The following is a 17,184-nucleotide window of genomic DNA, read 5'->3' as shown; positions in this document are numbered from 1 at the left end:
GAAGGGGAGTGGCTATAAAAGGGTGGCACAAGGGAGCCTTGCAGCAATGGAAATGTTCTGTATCTTGATTGAGGTGGTTACATAAACCCATGCATGTGATGAAATGGCATAGAGTTATACACACAGACACACACGGAAATAATGGTGGTGAATCTGAATAAGCTCTGTGGATTGCACCAGTGTCAATTTGCGATGTTATAGTGTGGTACAATACATCTTAGTGAAAGATGCTACCGTTAGGGGAAACTAGGTAAAGGGTACATGGGACCTCCCTGTACATTGTTTTTTGCAACTTCCTGTAAATCTATAATTATTTCAAAGTTTTAGAAAATGACAAATTATGGGAAATGCTATCAAGGAAACCCAGAAGGGGCTGAGATGGAGAATGAGAGGACCATTGGATGGGGTGTCAAAGAGACCTCTGTGGAGAAGTGATCACCCAGAGTGATCTGTAAGCTGAGAGTGAAAGGATGAGGGGCCAGAGGAGGAACATTTAGCCGTGCCGGCTTTCCCCAAAGGAAACTACCAGGAGAAGCCTCCTGGCCAGAGATGTTAGAATGTCTCTGGACAGAACAGTGCCTGGAAGAGATGTCTTGCTTTTTTTTCCTTGTTCCTACTCCCCTCCCTTCCCTCGAATCCCTTCAGTTGATTCTCTTGCCTCCTCTTCTGCCATCAGCCTGGACAAACTGCTGGATGCTGGTCTCTATACTGGAGAAGTGACTGAAATCGTAGGAGGCCCAGGTAGCGGCAAAACCCAGGTACACGTGCGTCCAGCAGCCAGGAGGGTTGGGGGAGGTGGGTGCATAGCCCTGGATCCCTGGGGAAGCTTCTGCCAGTGTGCTTGTGATTCAGAGATCGGAAGAGAGAAGATGGGTGGTGAGGAGTAGGGCTTGGACTTGGCCCATTCGTGTCTCTGGGATCCCACCAAGATTTGGTGGGAGCACCCATGCTGGGCCCTCTTTGAGGGCTCAAGTTCACCCAGTGCCCCATCTCTACTCAGGTATGTCTTTGTGTGGCTGCAAACGTGGCCCATGGCCTGCAACAGAACGTCCTATACATAGATTCCAATGGAGGGCTCACAGCTTCCCGCATTCTCCAGCTACTTCAGGCCAGAACCCCAGATGAGGAGGAGCAGGTAAAGAGCAGGAGGGTTGGGTTCCTTTGAGGTTCTGACACCATAAGTAAGACCCCATTATCTAATGTGGCAAGAATTTTGGCCATTTGTGTGAATAGATATTTCTGGCTTTGAAACTTGCTGTTCTACTAATACTTTCTGTTCTGCAAGCCTCCCCATTATGACATCATCCCACCCCTGCCATACCCTAATTCAGGGCTGCCATACACCCAGCATCTGTGTTTCTCTCCCATTTCTTGCCCATGGAAGACACACTAATCAGTCCTATCCCTCCTTCCCACAGAGCTCTGACTTGGCTTTGCAGCTCAGCACCCAGGCAGCCACCTTGGTGAGAACTGGCCCATCAGACAAAGCCCATTTGCCATCCTGGACCTGAGTCCTTCTGTCTAAGTGCCTCTTCCTGCTCAGCCTCAAAAATCCCCCTTCATCTTGCGCGACCCCCTGCTCCTCTTCTCCAAAGCTCTCCCTTCTATCTCCTACCTCTTCAGGCGGGAGCTCTCCAGAGGATCCAGGTGGTGCGTGCGTTTGACATCTTCCAGATGTTGGATGTGTTGCAGGACCTGCGAGGCGCTGTGTCCCAGCAGGTGAGCCTGTACTTCCGCCCCTCCCTGCTCCCCCCAGCTGGTCAGTGCTGTCTGCATGTGGGCAGGTGTCCTACTACAGACTCTGCTTGGAAACGCAGATGTGCAATCTGGTGACTCTGTGCGGCAGTTGCGTCTGCCGCTCCCAGGATGGGATTTCTGGATGCTTAATTCATTCCTGAGTGCCTCCTCGTTTACATGCCCATCTTCCCCACTAAACAGTAAGACCCTTCCCTGAGTGCAAGGATCATGCCATATTCATCTCTGCATTCCAACGCCAGATCTGTTAAGATTACTTTCAGCTGCAAGTAATAGAGACTATCTGACAGACACTTGAACCTTGAGGACTTTTAATTATCTCACATGAGTCTGGAGGTTGGCAAGTCCATAATGTCAGGGCTGTAGGTTGGTGTGCCTGGTTCTCTTGCTCTTCCCCCTCATGATTGCAAAGTGGCTGCTATGGCTCAAAGCATCATGTCTTCCCACATCCGTATTACATCCATATTCAGGTCAGTGAGAGATAGATGCCTCTTTTCTGTACCTCTTCCCTTTTATAAGAGAAGAGAAATTTTCCTCTGGAACCCCCCCAACATGCTTCCCTGTTCCCATTACATCTAATTGACCAAAACTGAGCTATGTGTTTGTCCTAGACCAGGGGTTGGGCCCACCTTCCCTGATGTCAGGAGATTTCTGCCCAGTACTTGAACACATTCAGAGTCCTGTTAACAAGGAAGAGGGGTTTGGAGTGGCATTTGGGTTGGTACCCTGCACCTGATAGGTGCTTAGACAGGATTTGGTGCACTGATTGATACACTCTTAGATTTGGGAGACACCTTACAGAGGATAGTTTAATTCATCTTAAACTTTATCTCTCACCCCAAAGCATAACATGTTCCCATGGGCATACCCAGGGTTGTATATAAAGTAAAGCATTTTTACAAACTTTAGAACATATAATAGTTGAACAAATGCTTGCCATAGGAATTGTAGCAGGCTATGACACCCCCATGTGCTGAGACATGAAGTCAAGTAGTCCTGACCTAATCCAACCCTCTCGTTTCTAGAGATGAGGAGAGTGAGGGCCAGAGACAGTCAGTTGCCCAAAGTCACCGCATATTTAGGATAAGAACAAAGCTTATAACCCAAATCTCTCAATTCCCAGGTCAAAAGATGATATTTTTTACTGTAGGGCCATTAGATGGTATATATTTCTATTACTGCATAGCAAGTTACTATAAACTTAGTGAATTAAAAACAACACATATTTATTACCTCACAGTTTCTGTAGGTCAGGAGTCTGGGCACAGCTTAGCCTGGTCCCCTACTTAGGGTCTCATTAGGCTGTGATCAAGGTGGCAGCTGGGCTGTGTTCTTATCTGGAGGCTCAACTGGGGAAGAACCACTTACAAGTTCATTCAGGTTTTTGGCAGAATTCATTTCCTAGAGGCTTCAGTTCCTTGCTGGCAGCTGGTTGCTGGCAGAGGCCACCTTCAATTCTTTGAGGCTGCCCGCTGTTCCTGACATGTGGCCCTTTGCATAGGCAGTTCACAGCACAGCCACTTGCTTTTTCAAGACAGCACAAGAGTAAGAGCAAAACGCAACACACCATCTTACATAACATAATGTAATCATGGGGTGGTAGCCCATTCCCTTTGCCATATAATGTAGCCTAATCAAGAGAGTGACATCCAGGGAATTCCCTGGGGGTCCAATGGTTAGGACTGTGCACTTTCACTTGCAAGGGCCTGGGTTCAATCCCTGGTCGGGGAACTAAGATCCCACAAGCTACGCAGTGCGGCCAAAAAAAGAGAGTGACATCCTAACACCTTTGACATTTGACTAGTAAGAAAGCAAGTCACGGGACTCCCCCAGGGTCAAGGGGTAGGGATCATAGAGGACTCAGACACCTAGAGGTGGGGATCGTGAGGTCTGTCTGCCACAGATAACTGATAGCCCCATTGTCACAAGCTGCAAAAGGCTTGTAGTCCCATTTTGGCCAGAGATTTCAACCTGCTCTCCCAGAGAGTAAGGAAGGGCTAAACTGATCTCTCTCTTTTCTGCCAGCGTCTCTTAGACAGCCAGTGACTGGCCAAGAGTCAATAACTGGGATGTGAAGGGGGAGACGTGCAAAAGACAGACAAGATAAGCTGAATATCCAGGACTTGGCCAACATGAGATGAAAAAAACCAGTTATGGAAACAGAATTGGCAAATGGGTTCGATATAAGGAATAAGGGAGAAGAGGAGGGAAGCTTCAAGGACAAGAGACATTTTAGGTCCAAGAAACTAGGAGGATGTTTCCTAGTTTCCTGGTTTTATCAGGTGGGGAAGCTTCAAGGACAAGAGACATTTTAGGTCCAAGAAACTAGGAGGATGTTTCCTAGTTTCCTGGTTTTATCAGGTGGCTGTCTATATAGTCCTATATTTGGAACCTTTTTTTTTTTTGGCTGTGTTGGGTCTTTGTTGCTGCGCATGGGCTCTCTCTAGTTTCGGCGAGCGGGGTCTACCCTTCATTGCGGTGCACAGGCTTCTCGTTGAGGTGGCTTCTCTTGTCACGGAGAACGGGCTCTAGGCACGCGGGCTTCAGTAGTTGTGGCATGTGGGCTCAGTAGTTGTGGCTCGCAGGCTCAATAGTTGTGGCACACGGGCTTAGTTGCTCTGCGGCATGTGGGATCTTCCCGGACCAGGGCTCAAACCCATGTCCCCTGCATTGGCAGGCAGATTCCTAACCCCTGCGCCACCAGGGAAGCCCCTGGAACCTTTTTAGATGTGGAAGATTAGGCCCTAGAGGCACAATCTGGAAAGAGACTGAAGTAAAGAGAAGGCTGACCTTCTCTTTACAGCAAAGGAAGTTAGGAACTTGGGGCATAAGCAGGAGAGGGAAAAGAGAGCCTGACAAGATGATGGGGGACTGGCCACAAGGAGAAAGATTCTAGTAAGAAAATTCCTAACCAGGGGACCACAGGATCTGAGCAGGGATTTCTCAAATTTAATTATTTTAGGGTATCTGTGATGTCCTGTGATTTAAACTCTCTCTTTCCACCCAATTCTTCAGTAAAATCTGTTATACATACAAATGGGGGTGGGAAAAAAAAGACATTGCTGAAATTCCATCATACATGCCCAGCTGTATTTGGGGTGAGGGAGGTTTATTTCTTAACAGTTTCTGAAAGAAAAGCAGGCTTGTCTGGTAATGGTCGCCCCCTAGAGGCCACCTGGTTCATGGCGCCTGCTTCCCATCAACCCCGCAGGTGAGCAGTTCTTCAGGGACTCTGAAGGTGGTGGTTGTGGACTCGGTCACTGCGGTGGTCGCCCCACTTCTGGGAGGTCAGCAGAGGGAAGGTGAGTGGTGTGGCAGAGCCCAGGGTTGGGGTCTTGATCTTGCCTCCCGGCTCTGGAGACCTGTCTCCGGCCAGCCTGGTCCCTGCTGCCCTGCTGCCCACCCTCTCTGCTTTTTCTTCCCCAGGCTTGGCCTTGATGATGCAGCTGGCCCGAGAGCTGAAGACTCTGGCCCGGGACCTCAGCGTGGCACTGGTGGTGAGGAAGTGGGCTTGGCCAGCCATCCTTGCCTTACCTCTGGTCCCTGGGCTTCACCAAGTGGGGAGATGTTCTTTCTAGTTACAGTTCTTTATTTCCCTTAAAGAGCAGCTTCTGAACCCCCAAAGTGGCCCTTTGGGAAAGGACCATAGCCCAACTTCCCTGGGTCATCTAGAGCACCAGAAGGGGAGGGGATCGGACCTTAAATAGCCAAGGGATCAAGGATAGTCTTGTTTTTCTTTTTACTTTCTTTAAGTCAGTTTTATTGTGGTATAATTCATACAGAATAACCTTCTCCTTGTTTGAAGTTTGATACAGTCATCTCCAGCCTTGTTACCCCACCGCAATCAAGATACAGAATATTTCTGTCACCCCAGAAAGATCCTCCGGCCCCAGACAACCACTGATCTGGTTTCTGTCCCAATAGTTTTGCCTTTTCCAGAGCTTCATAGAAAGGGATCTTTTGGTTTTTAAAGTAACTTTTTCTGCGTATGGAGTAGTTTTTTAAAAGTCTGCATGCTTCTCATAAAAGAGGGTAAAAAATAGTTAAATATAAGAGTCAAATTTGTAATCGATCTCCACATCCACAGAAACCATATTAATATTTTCATATACCTCCATAGAATCTTTTTTCTCTGCATATATACATATAGAAGGGGAGGGGATCGGACCTTAAATAGCCAAGGGATCAAGGATAGTCTTGTTTTTCTTTTTACTTTCTTTAAGTCAGTTTTATTGTGGTATAATTCATACAGAATAACCTTCTCCTTGTTTGAAGTTTGATACAGTCATCTCCAGCCTTGTTACCCCACCGCAATCAAGATACAGAATATTTCTGTCACCCCAGAAAGATCCTCCGGCCCCAGACAACCACTGATCTGGTTTCTGTCCCAATAGTTTTGCCTTTTCCAGAGCTTCATAGAAAGGGATCTTTTGGTTTTTAAAGTAACTTTTTCTGCGTATGGAGTAGTTTTTTAAAAGTCTGCATGCTTCTCATAAAAGAGGGTAAAAAATAGTTAAATATAAGAGTCAAATTTGTAATCGATCTCCACATCCACAGAAACCATATTAATATTTTCATATATTAAAAGATTCCATATATAAAAAGATTCCATAGAATCTTTTTTCTCTGCATATATACATATAATTTTAACCAACTTTCCAACTAAACTGTAATCTTGTTAAAAAAAAAAAACACACCACCGTTTCCCATGTCTTTTAATAGATTCTTTAAGAATGCCAGTTTTAGCAGCTGCATATTATTTTGTTTAATACCTATGTTACAGGGATCAGGAAACCTTTCCTCTAAAGGACCAGGTAGTAAATACGGTTTGCCTTCCCTATCCGTGGGTTCTGCATCCGTGGATTCAACCAACTGTGGATATGAGCTGTAGTTGGTTGAATCTGTGGATGCGGAACCCGCAGATATGAAGGGCCAACTATACTACACCGTCTTATTTTATTTTATTTAATTAATTTATTTCTTGGGCTGTGCTGCGAGGCATGTGGGATCTTAGTTCCTCGACCAGGAATCGAACCTGTGCCCCCTGTAGTGGAAGGGCAGAGTCTTAACCACTGGACCACAAAGAAGTCCCTTCTCTATTTTATTTTATTTTATTATTTATTTATTTATTTATTTATTTATTTATTTATTTTTTTATTTATTTATTTATTTATTTATTTATTTATTTATTTATTTATTTATTTATTTATTTATTTATTTATTTATTTATTTATTTATTTATTTATTTATTTATTTATTTATTTATTTATTTATTTATTTGGATCTTCCCGGACCGGGGCACGAACCCGTGTCCCCTGCATCGGCAGGCGGACTCTCAACCACTGCGCCACCAGGGAAGCCCCCTTCTCTATTTTAAATAAAACTACAGTGAACCTGGAATGGAGAGAAATATCCTTGAAATGATCACTCCTCCTAAAGTAGCCACCTTGCTATGAGTTAGGCAGATTAAATTCAGTTGAAATTTTAAAATCTAAAAAAAAAAAACCACTACAGTGAACATCCTTATACCTAAATCTCTTTACATATCTCATATTTCCTCAAACTCCTAAAAGTATAATCAGTGAGTCAGGGACACACATATTTTTAAATGTCTAGATATGACATTGCCAAATTGCCAGGAAGGTTATAGTTTTTGTGCACCTACCAGCAGCATAAGGGGATTTGTTCTTCTATTCTTTTGTTCTTTTTATTTTTTGGCTGCGTTGGTTCTTCGTTGCTGCGCGTTAGCTTTCTCTAGTTGCAGCAAGCAGGGGCTGCTCTTTTGTGGTGTGTGGGCTTCTTTTGCTGTGGAGCACGGGCTCTAGGCATGCAGGCTTCCATAGTTGCAGCACGCGGGCTCAGTAGTTGTGGCCTGTGGGCCCTAGAGCGCAGGCTCAGTAGTTGTGGCGCTTGGGCTTAGTTGCTCCGCGGCATGTGGGATCTTCCCGGACCAGGGAGTGAACCCATGTCCCCCTGCATTGGCAGGCGGGATTCCTAACCACTGCGCCGCCAGGGAAGTCCCTTCTTTTGTTCTTATACTGGGTCCCAAGGCCTCCCTCTCCAGACTGTAGGATATATGTGAGAACCTGCTGTGTGCCAGGCTCTGGCTTAGGCAGCAGGTATTCAATGATGAACAAGCCACACCTCTGCCCAGGGGTGGGATGGGGTGCAGGGGGTAACCTCAAGAGGATGCAGTGAGGTTGGCATTGCTTACCTGAGACTAGCCTGGGCAGAGTGGAGCTGACCGGCCAAATTAGGATCCCCCTTTCCAAAACCCCTCCCACGTATACACACAGATGCACACCCTGACACAAAGGGGTGGGTGCACGTGGTCTCAGGATGCCCGATTGTTGCGTTGTGGTTGTAGTGGGCCTAAGCAGACAGCACTGCTTTTCCCAGACACATGCCCTGTTACCTTTTATTGGAATCAAGCCTGGGATGTTGTGGTTTAGTGGCAAGAGCTCTGCGGAAGTCAGGAGTCCAGGATTCTGATTCCAGACCGTTGATAAATTATGGAAGTTTGGGGAAGTCATTTTTCCCTCTACTAGGCCTCAGCTTTCCCATCTATAAAATGAAGCCATAGGAGCAGATGTCCTCTGTACCAGCATTACGGATCTATAAGCCTTTGATTCTTTCTGCTGCAGGTGACCAATCACATGACCCGAGACAGGGACAGCGGGCAGCTCAAACCTGCCCTGGGACGCTCCTGGAGCTTTGTTCCCAGCACCCGGCTTCTCCTGGACACCGGCCAAGGTGCAGGAGCATCAGGCAGCTGGCGCATGGCGTGTCTGACCAAATCTCCCCGTCTGGTGAGCCAGCCCCAGGGGAAAGCCGGGAATCTGGGCCCTTGAGGGTGGCTTCTGTGCCCACAGATGTCTCATCGAGGAACTTCTGGATACTGAGACCCTGCAGCCAAAGAGGCTACCCACTTGGGCTGCTCAACTCAAAAACTCACCTTCCCCTCCTGTCTTGTTCCAGCCAACAGGTTTGCAGGAGATGGTGGACACTAGGACCTGGGGGACTCCAGTGCAGAGCCCAGCATTACAGGGAGGTCACATGTGACTTGCTGTTGATTGGCACAAACCCTCCTGCACAGTAACGCCTGCTGTTCACTGCTGGCAGCCTGTGGGGCTGCAGAGAAGCTCTCGGGCCGGGCAGACATCTTAGTTAGTTCTTAGCTCCTCTCTCTGGAAATACAGTGTTTCTGGCTAGAGAGGAAGCTACTGTGGAAGGACCCAGAAATTCATGCTGGTACCAGGTTTTCCTCCCTTGTGTCTACCACGTATGTTTTCAGCAGGTGCCGAGTTCAGTGTCTTGGGCATCTCTGAAAGGCATGCTGGTGACTGGACAGATAACCCTGTGCATCACCGTCCTGCACTCCATCCTAACACAGTGACTGAGTCTGAGGCCTCTAGCTTGCCTTTGCTTCCCTTCTTCTTCTTTTTTTTTTTTTTGCCTCTGTTTTTCCATCTGTAAGATGGGGCTCCCTTTCTCTTAACTCTCTCTTGGAGTTACCGGGTGGAAGTAACCTTGTAAGTGCAAAACTCTTCTTTATCTAGGTCCTGATCTTAAAAACATACAAAGGAAATTCTCTGAGCCCCAGAGCCATCCATTTTCCCCCCAGAAGGTGGTTTTTCAGTTTTCCCTAGTGAGGCCCCAAAGAATGGTTATTCCTCTTTCCCTCTTGCCCATTTGGTTTCACAAACCTGCATGCATCACCATGACCAGGTGAGACTGGGAGCTCACTGCAGTCCCAGGAATATAATTTAACAGGAAGGGAAGATGTGACCTGGTCCCCTTGAATCCAGCCACTTGTTTAACGTGCGTGGTGCCCTGTGGGGCCCCTCCACAGTGTCAAGTAACCAGAGGTGCTGAACCCTGGCCTTGCCCATAAACAGACAGAGGAGAATTTGCACAGTAAGTAGAGCCAGCTGGGAAAATTGATGCTGGCCTAAATAATACATGGTAAATCTAGTCCTTTATGTAGAAATTCATTGCCGGTGGCTCCAACATACGATATAATTACCCCTCTCTTCCTGCCAGCTGTACCACAGCCTGGTGCCCTAGTGTATGAAATAACCCCACTGTCTGTTACGGGCACTGTGGCCATCCCTCTGCAAGCTATAACTCTGGCTGGGCGGGGAGGAGGACACCAGGGAAGGGGAAATAAAAGACAAAGGAGAGAAATGATCAGGATTGTTCACTGACCACAATTTTTTTTTTTTTTTTTGTGGTATGCGGGCCTCTCACTGTTGTGGCCTCTCTCGTTGCGGAGCACAGGCTCCGGACGTGCAGGCTCAGCGGCCATGGCTCACGGGCCCAGCCGCTCCGCTGCATGTGGGATCTTCCCGGGCCGGGGCATGAACCCGTGTCCCCCTGCATCGGCAGGGGAACTCTCAACCACTGCGCCACCAGGGAAGCCCTAATTTTTCTTTTGCTCTTTCCACAGTATGGGAGCTCGGTAATTGTTAGATATACAAATGGGTGGGTTTTAAGGCATTTTAAAGATGGCAAAGGAGAAACACAGGAATGTTTTTCACATGATCTAGTCATTGAGGTCCCCCCAGAGTGTCTTTTTACACATTTCTTCTACAGAGGACTGTTGTATGTCCTTGGTCTGATACTACACAACGTTAATGTTGAGTCCCTACTATGTATGTGCTAGCACTTGATGGCTTTTGTTAGGCACTTGAACTCCCAAAGACCCTCAGGCTCAAGGTCCATGTATCATTGTGGCTGCTCTCCACTGCAAGTAATGAAACCTGGCTGAAAGGCTTAAACAATAACATTTGTTATCTCTAGTAACACGATGTCCAAGGTTGGCTCATTTGGCGGCTCATCAAGTGGCGTAGGGCCTTTCCACCTTTCTGCTCTGCTCTCCTTTTGTGTTGGTTTCGTCTTTAAGCTTGTTCTCATTAAAGCAGTCATTCTGGGCTTCCCTGGTGACGCAGTGGTTAAGAATTCGCCTGCCAATGCAGGGGACACGGGTTCAAGCCCTGGTCCGGGAAGATCCCACATGCCGCGGAGCAACAAAGCCTGTGTGCCACAACGACTGAGCCTGTGCTCTAGAGCCCGCGACCCGCAACTACTGAGCCTGTGTGCCACAACTACTGAGGCTGTGCGCCTAGAGTCCGTGCTCCGCAACAAGAGAAGCCACCGCAATGGGAAGCCTGTGCACCGCAACAAAGAGTAGCCCCTGCTCGCCGCAACTAGAGAAAACCTGCACACAGCAATGAAGACCCAACGCAGCCAAAAATAAAAATGAATAAATTTATTTAAAAAAATAAAAGAAAATGGGGATGCTACTAGAAAGGAGGGAGTGTGCGTGGAGGAGTTGGACACTGGGTGGGCAACCACTAGTATCTGCCGAAGTCCAGGAGGCAAGTGTATCAAGGCTCACATGTGCTTTGGCCCTTTGTCCCCATCTCATTTAGAGCTTCAGAAAGCCTTCCATCTTCCAGACAGTAAATGGGAGTCCAGTGAGGTTTTGGACATAAAGCTAATAAGTGGGCAGCACCAGAATCCAAACTTGAATCTGTCTGATTCCAAACCCTACTTCTTTCCATCCTCATGCTGCCTTCGGCCGTGACTATGTGAATGTTTCAATTAAATTCTTTGTATTTTGCCCCGATAGCAACCAAGGCTACCCATCCCAACCTCTTTTTATCTTTGTTCACCATAAAAGCTGGATCAGAGATCTACTTTCTCAGCTCTTTCCGATTTCCCGTAGGGAAGTTATGAGAGAATGACAAACACTCAAAGAAGGGAGATATTGTTGGTATTAAGGTGAACCGGAGGTTTGGGGGGAAATAAAGCTGAGTGAAAAACAACAGGGTCTGTGTGTGCCTGAGATGTGAGCCAGCAGGAGGTAAGGGATTTTATTTTATTTTTTGGCATGGCATGTGGCATCTTAGTTCCCCGACCAGGGATCAAACCCGCGTCCCCCTGCAGTGGAAGCGCGGAGTCTTAACCACTGGACCGCGGGGGATGTCCCAGGAGGTAAGGGATTCAGGTGCACATCCCAGCTAGGTTTTGCTGTGCTCTGGCATGGAGTTGTACTGGGGAGAGTTAAAACTGTCCAGTTGCTGGGGATGGGCATTGGAGAAGGCTCTGTGATGCTTGGAGCTTAAATTAGAGCTAGGTAGATTATTCATCCAAGCTTACCCTCAAAAAGATGTTTCTCTCATGTTTTCCTATCTTATTTCACTGGCTAGACTAACTTCCGGTGCTAAGTTGAATAGAAGCAACAATAGCCATCCTCCTTGTCTTGTTCCTGATTTTAGTGAGCTGTTTCCATTATTTTATCATTATGTAAGATGCTGTGGGTTCCCTTTAGTTACCTTTTATGAAGGTAAGGACCTCAGTGTGTTTCCTATCTATCCTGGAGAGGGAGGCCAGGTACTGGCCATTCCATTTGACGTGTAGAATTCTCTCTCCCAGCCAGTGGAAGGTCCATGCATCCCAGAGCTGTACAAGTGCACTTCAGCTGCTGCACAAGCTTGAATCCATGAGTAGGCTTTGAATCCTAGCTCTTTGCTGCCTCTAGTTTCTGGCTGTAATAGTCTCAATACAAGCCTGGGTTTTGCCAGAAGACAACTGACATATGATGAAAAGTATACAAAGTCAAGGAGCAAGATTTTCATCTCCTCTAACTTGGCCTTAGCTCTGACACTTACTGTATGTCATTGGATGAATTAGCTTCTTTAAGCCTTAGTTTCAGCCACTGGGAAATGGGGAAAATAATACCTATTGCATAGAATTGCTTTAGGGTCATATAGCTTATGTAAAACACCAAATACTTCCCCAGGCATATATTGGGTTGGCCAAAATGTTCTTTCGGGTTTTTCCATACTATCTTGTGGAATAGCATCCAATATTAATAATAGGCACTCTTTCACATCATTGAAAAGCTTAGGATGCCTTGGAGAAACTAGTGACAGCATCCTGTTCAGGCAAGGCTGGCTTCAAGTGTGACCAGTGCAGTTGCCCAGAGCCTGGTGCTTAGTTTAATGCTCCCCGGTTGCCATCCTGAAATTCTTAATACTTTTTGAACAAGGGTCCCACATTTGCACTGTGCCCTGAAAACTTTGTAGCCAGTCCTGTCTCCAGGTATGAGTTGAACTCCTGTACGGGAAACACCCTACCACTGATTTCTTAGGGAATATTTCCCTCGGAGAATAACCTCCGATAGAAAAATTGGGGTTAGCATCCTGTGTCCGTTTATCACTTCCTGTTCCATTCTGGGATAACCTACACAGCCTCTCTCAGAAAGGAATACTTTATATTTTGCAAAATTTATTAGGTTTGGAGAATTTAAGAGCTGGTGAAGTAGAATGATGATTTGGGATTTTGGAATCGGGAAAATCTAGGTTCAAAACCCTGCTGGGTCCTTTCTGGCTGAATTACTTGGACAAGGTAATGTCTTTGTCTTGTTGGTAAAATGTATGTTGCAGGGGAAATTACATTTTCCTTATTGGTAAAATACATGCCTCAGGGGAATTAAACATAATTTATGTAAAGTGCCTTTCACAGAGTCTGACACATAGTAGGTGCTCAGTCACCATTAATTTTTCAGGCTCTTGCCAAAAGTAACAAAAATCAGGGCTCTAGGACTTACAAGCCACGCTGCTACTAATAGCATAAATAATATGATTTATTTTTTCACTGCTGTTTGGGGAAAGGCATGTGCTTCATAAATATGTATTGGAAAGTACTTAGCAAATGAGTAGAAATAATAAAAATACATCAATGTAAACAGCTCCTATAAATATGTCACTTGGTAGACAAACTAGTGTTTTATTAGTACTAAATACTATTGCTTGCTGAAAAGGATTTCAGATTACTTGCACAATGGGTACATTATTGAGTGCCTCTGCGGAAGGGCACGATAAAGATGAAAAATAGTGATGGTGATAATACTAAAGGTGGAGAAAGGAGGAGTGTGGGTAAATGCAGCTCTGAGCCCTCCTCGCTTTAGCAACATGCACATTATTTAGCAGCGTTCCAATGATTTAGCTGTAATATGGACCAGAGGGCCCAGAAAAAATCCACAAGGATATCATGAATTCTGACACCAATTATTAGGCCAATCAGTGGCTTAAGTGCACTCCCTTTCGGAACTGAGCACTCAGCTTAAGAACTAAGCTTACAAAAAGACATCTCTGGGACTCACCCCATCCCTTGCTCTGGACCTATTTACTTTCTATGATAATAATTGACATCAAGAGAAGGAGAGACTGGGTGGGGAATGATGTGCCTTAATCACAGGTCACAAAGACCTTTCAGAAATAAGATGAACAAGGTCCTGACATCTCAAGAGAAAAGGAGTCAGAGAGGGGAAAAGAGATGATAAATGCCTTCATGGGGGAAAATAAACCCCTGGAGAGAAGCAGAGAGGACAGGGCATTGCATCAAGGAAAGTTACCAAAATAGCCAGATAGGAAAAAGATGGGTACAGTTAACTCAGGTACAGGAGGCATCTAGCAGGTCAGTCCTTCCAGGCATTCCTGGTGGTGGAAAGACCTAGTTTAAAATTCCGGTTCGGCCTTTTCCTAACTATGTGGCTTTGGGTAAATTTCTGAATAGGCAGCTCTTCATTAATAACGTAGGAATAATAGTACTCAGTTTGCTGGGTTGTGAAGACTAGAAATAATAATTGTAAAGTGACGGAGTCAGCATGTATAAATGATATTATTTTTACTTCACTTTTCCTTGTGATATTCCTTATATTAAAATACAAATTGCTTGAGCAACTCTGGGAGGTCTCAATAGGAAGCTAAGGCATAAGAAAATTAGGTGTCACTAGATGCCATCAGAAGAAGGATTTGAATTTACTATATTATTTTCGTGACTAGGCATTTTCTTAGTCCATGCTGGCTAATGATCCCCCATGCAACCCTAGTGCTTTATAATTTACTAAGCACTTCTATACGTATTAGCTTATTTAATCCTCATACCAACCTGCCTCACACCAACCATACCAATTTCTTCAGGGATGAGGAAACCGGAGTTCAGAAATGTTAATTACCTGCTGAAAGGTACACAGCTAGCTGATGAATGGCTGGGTGGGCTCCTCCACACAGTCATCTTCATTCTACCAGGGCCTTCCTCTTAGCAGTTTCCTCACTTTCTTAAGGTGAAACTAGCTAACTCTGGGGGCTTAGACTGGGAAATGCTGGAGAGGGAGGTGCCATTGAGTGAATGGGACAAACGTGGGTTTTGACGTCCTCCAGATCTGGCTTCTAATACTTTCCAACTATGGGATCTTGAATAAGCTAGTGAACTCTGGTGGGCCTGGGCTTCTTTCATGGTAATTTTGGGGACCATCACCTGCTGAGAGCCATTGTTGTGAGGAACAATGGGATATGAAAGTGAGGCAACTTTGAAACTTTTATTTTGAAACGAGTTCTGAGATGTTATGGGACTCGCTCAGTGTCACCAATCTGCACCACGGATCTGGACCCTTCAGCTCCTCTTGCAGAGTTCGGTAACCAAGGCAACGAGGAGCCGCGGACGCCCTCCCACCGGCGTACCGACGCCTAGCCCGGTCTCAGGCTCGGCGGGCTCCGCCTCCCGCGGCTGGGCTTCGCCAGGGGGCGCGCGCGGTGGCCGCGCTCTAGCCCGCCGCGCGGCTCTCCCGTCTCTATGGTGGCTCGGGAGCGGCAGGAGCGGGGGCGCGCTCCCGAGGGGGGCGGGGCAGCGCCGGGAGCGGGGCCGCGCGAGGGGCGGGAGCGACCGGGCCGGGAGGCCGGGGATGGGTGGGGGGGGCCAACTTCCTGGGGCCGGCTGTGAGGATGTCGCGACCGCCCCCGGGTGCCCCTCAGCCCCGGAGACGCTGCCGCGGCTCAGCCCGCAGCCCCCCTGCCTGAGCCGACCGCGTCCCGGATCCGGCCCCTCCCCACCCCTCCCCTCCCAGGTGCGGGCCGGGCAGGCGGCCGCGGCAGGTGAGGAGGCGGCGGCGGCGGCGGCGCTGGGTTGCGCGGGGCGCCGGGCCTGGGGTGGGGTCCCGGGGGAGGCCGGAGTCAGGGGCGCTGCTCGGCCTCGGGTCTCGCCAGGCTGTGGTCCGGGGGCGCCTCCTCTGTGCGGGGCGCGGCCTGAGACTCTCCCTGCCTACAGGGGATGGGGGACGCCCTGCCTCGCTGGAAGTCTGCGCATTCAAGGTAGCCCGCACCTGTCCCATTAAAAGTTCCCTCAAAGGAAGCATTTCACCTGTGGGGGCAGTAACGGGAGACGTGTGTTCTCAAATATTTCCAAACGCCCTACGGATCGGCACGTTCAGTTGGCTCGTGGGGGAAAGATGCCGCTTTACAACATAGGAAACCGAGTCAGGTACGCGGCGGCCTGCGTCTGCATTTTAAGGAACTAGCCTGACCCAGCTTCCTAGTGCAGGAGCCCTGCGGGCGTGTTGGATGGAGGACGGTGGAGGCTGGAGTTTGGAGGCTCGATGGAGAAGTTTGGGGATGTGGTTCTCCACTCCCCCCACCCCGCCCCGCCCAGGGTCCACTGTTCTCTCTTTTGGGAGTTGTCCTCTGTTCTTTTGAGGTGATGTGTGTGAGGTCGCCAGTGGCAAAGACGGAGAGGGACATGGGGCCTTTGTGCAGCTGGCTGCCCATGAAACATTTGACCAGGCTTGGGGAAGTATGCTAGACCTGGGGAACCAGAGCGTCGCAGACGTCTGCTCAGAGCTTGATTTCAGGCTGGCAGAAGATAGAAACAGCAGCATATTTTCTCCTTTTTTGTTGGTCTGTCATTTGTTCTAGGAGAAAAAGCTGCGTGTGTAATCAAGGAAGAGTGTACCATGCTTCTCCCAGTCTACCCCAGGGAAGAATTATTGTTAGCTTGGAGATAGGGCTTTACTCACAACTGCCACTTTGCACCCTGGCTAAAGACCACTGTTAACATAATAAACAGACATCCCCAGGTGCATGTGGCCTTCTAAGAAAGTAAGTTCCTTGCCCATCCCTGTTACAGGTGGTTTGGGGGACAGAGACTTCCTGTCACCCCTGTTGGTGCAACTGTTTGGGGAGCAGTTGTGGTTTTCCCGGTGACAGTTCAAGTTACTGAAGTGTGGCCAAGGTTGTCACTTATTGGAACCTTTTTCTAGGAATGGGAGTAGGCAGGGGACATGGTGCTGGGCTGAGTTTGTGTACAGAATTCTAGGGTTGGGAGCTAGTTCACGGGATTTCAGGTTTGACAACGTCTTTATTGTTTTTTCCTGATTGCATTCTTTTTCACGTTCAAGGAAATAGATGATGGCAAGCATTTCTGAAACGTCATGGCATATTTCCTAATAATTCTGGACTTCAGAGTACAAGTGATAAATTACAGTTTATTTAGAAGTGTTATTTTCTTTCTTTCTTTCTTTTTTTTTTTTGCGGTACGCGGGCCTCTCACTGTTGTGGCCTCTCCCGTTGCGGAGCACAGGCTCCG

The 17,184-nt window shown here is 47.6% G+C and overlaps 2 protein-coding genes across 6 annotated transcripts in view; both read left to right on the top strand.

Annotated features, from left to right (window-relative positions):
• The first annotated feature begins 381 nt into the window (after positions 1-381).
• Positions 382-13,273, top strand: RAD51D (RAD51 paralog D). Of its 3 annotated transcripts, none has more exons than XM_055090557.1 (8): positions 382-758; positions 1,001-1,135; positions 1,419-1,463; positions 1,624-1,719; positions 4,967-5,057; positions 5,182-5,252; positions 8,400-8,564; positions 10,734-13,273. In XM_055090557.1, the coding sequence occupies exons 1-8, from the start codon at positions 558-560 to the stop codon at positions 10,809-10,811; spliced, it is 882 nt and encodes a 293-aa protein (XP_054946532.1). In that variant the 5' UTR covers positions 382-557; the 3' UTR covers positions 10,812-13,273. The 3 variants fall into 3 exon arrangements, with proteins under 3 accessions (XP_054946532.1, XP_028354667.1, XP_028354668.1); XM_028498866.2 differs by lacking the exon at positions 10,734-13,273 and adding an exon at positions 8,734-10,717 and having other exon boundaries at positions 385-758; XM_028498867.2 differs by lacking the exons at positions 1,419-1,463; positions 10,734-13,273 and adding an exon at positions 8,734-10,717 and having other exon boundaries at positions 388-758.
• A 2,244-nt stretch (positions 13,274-15,517) lies between these two features.
• The window catches only part of RFFL (ring finger and FYVE like domain containing E3 ubiquitin protein ligase), a 67,624-nt gene continuing 65,957 nt past the window's right edge, over positions 15,518-17,184 (top strand). For 2 of the 3 annotated variants that reach the window (XR_003683100.2, XR_003683101.2), the window contains exon 1: positions 15,518-15,698. The gene's annotated coding sequence lies outside the window, so the exon portion shown is untranslated. The remainder of the gene's footprint in view (positions 15,699-17,184) is intronic. The other variant, XM_024127544.3, reaches the window with a different exon arrangement.

Source organism: Physeter macrocephalus, chromosome 14, assembly GCF_002837175.3.
Source record: "Physeter macrocephalus isolate SW-GA chromosome 14, ASM283717v5, whole genome shotgun sequence".
Taxonomy (NCBI): Eukaryota; Metazoa; Chordata; class Mammalia; order Artiodactyla; family Physeteridae; genus Physeter; species Physeter macrocephalus.
Note: the sequence above shows the minus strand (reverse complement) of the source record. Positions and strands in the feature narration are given on the sequence as shown.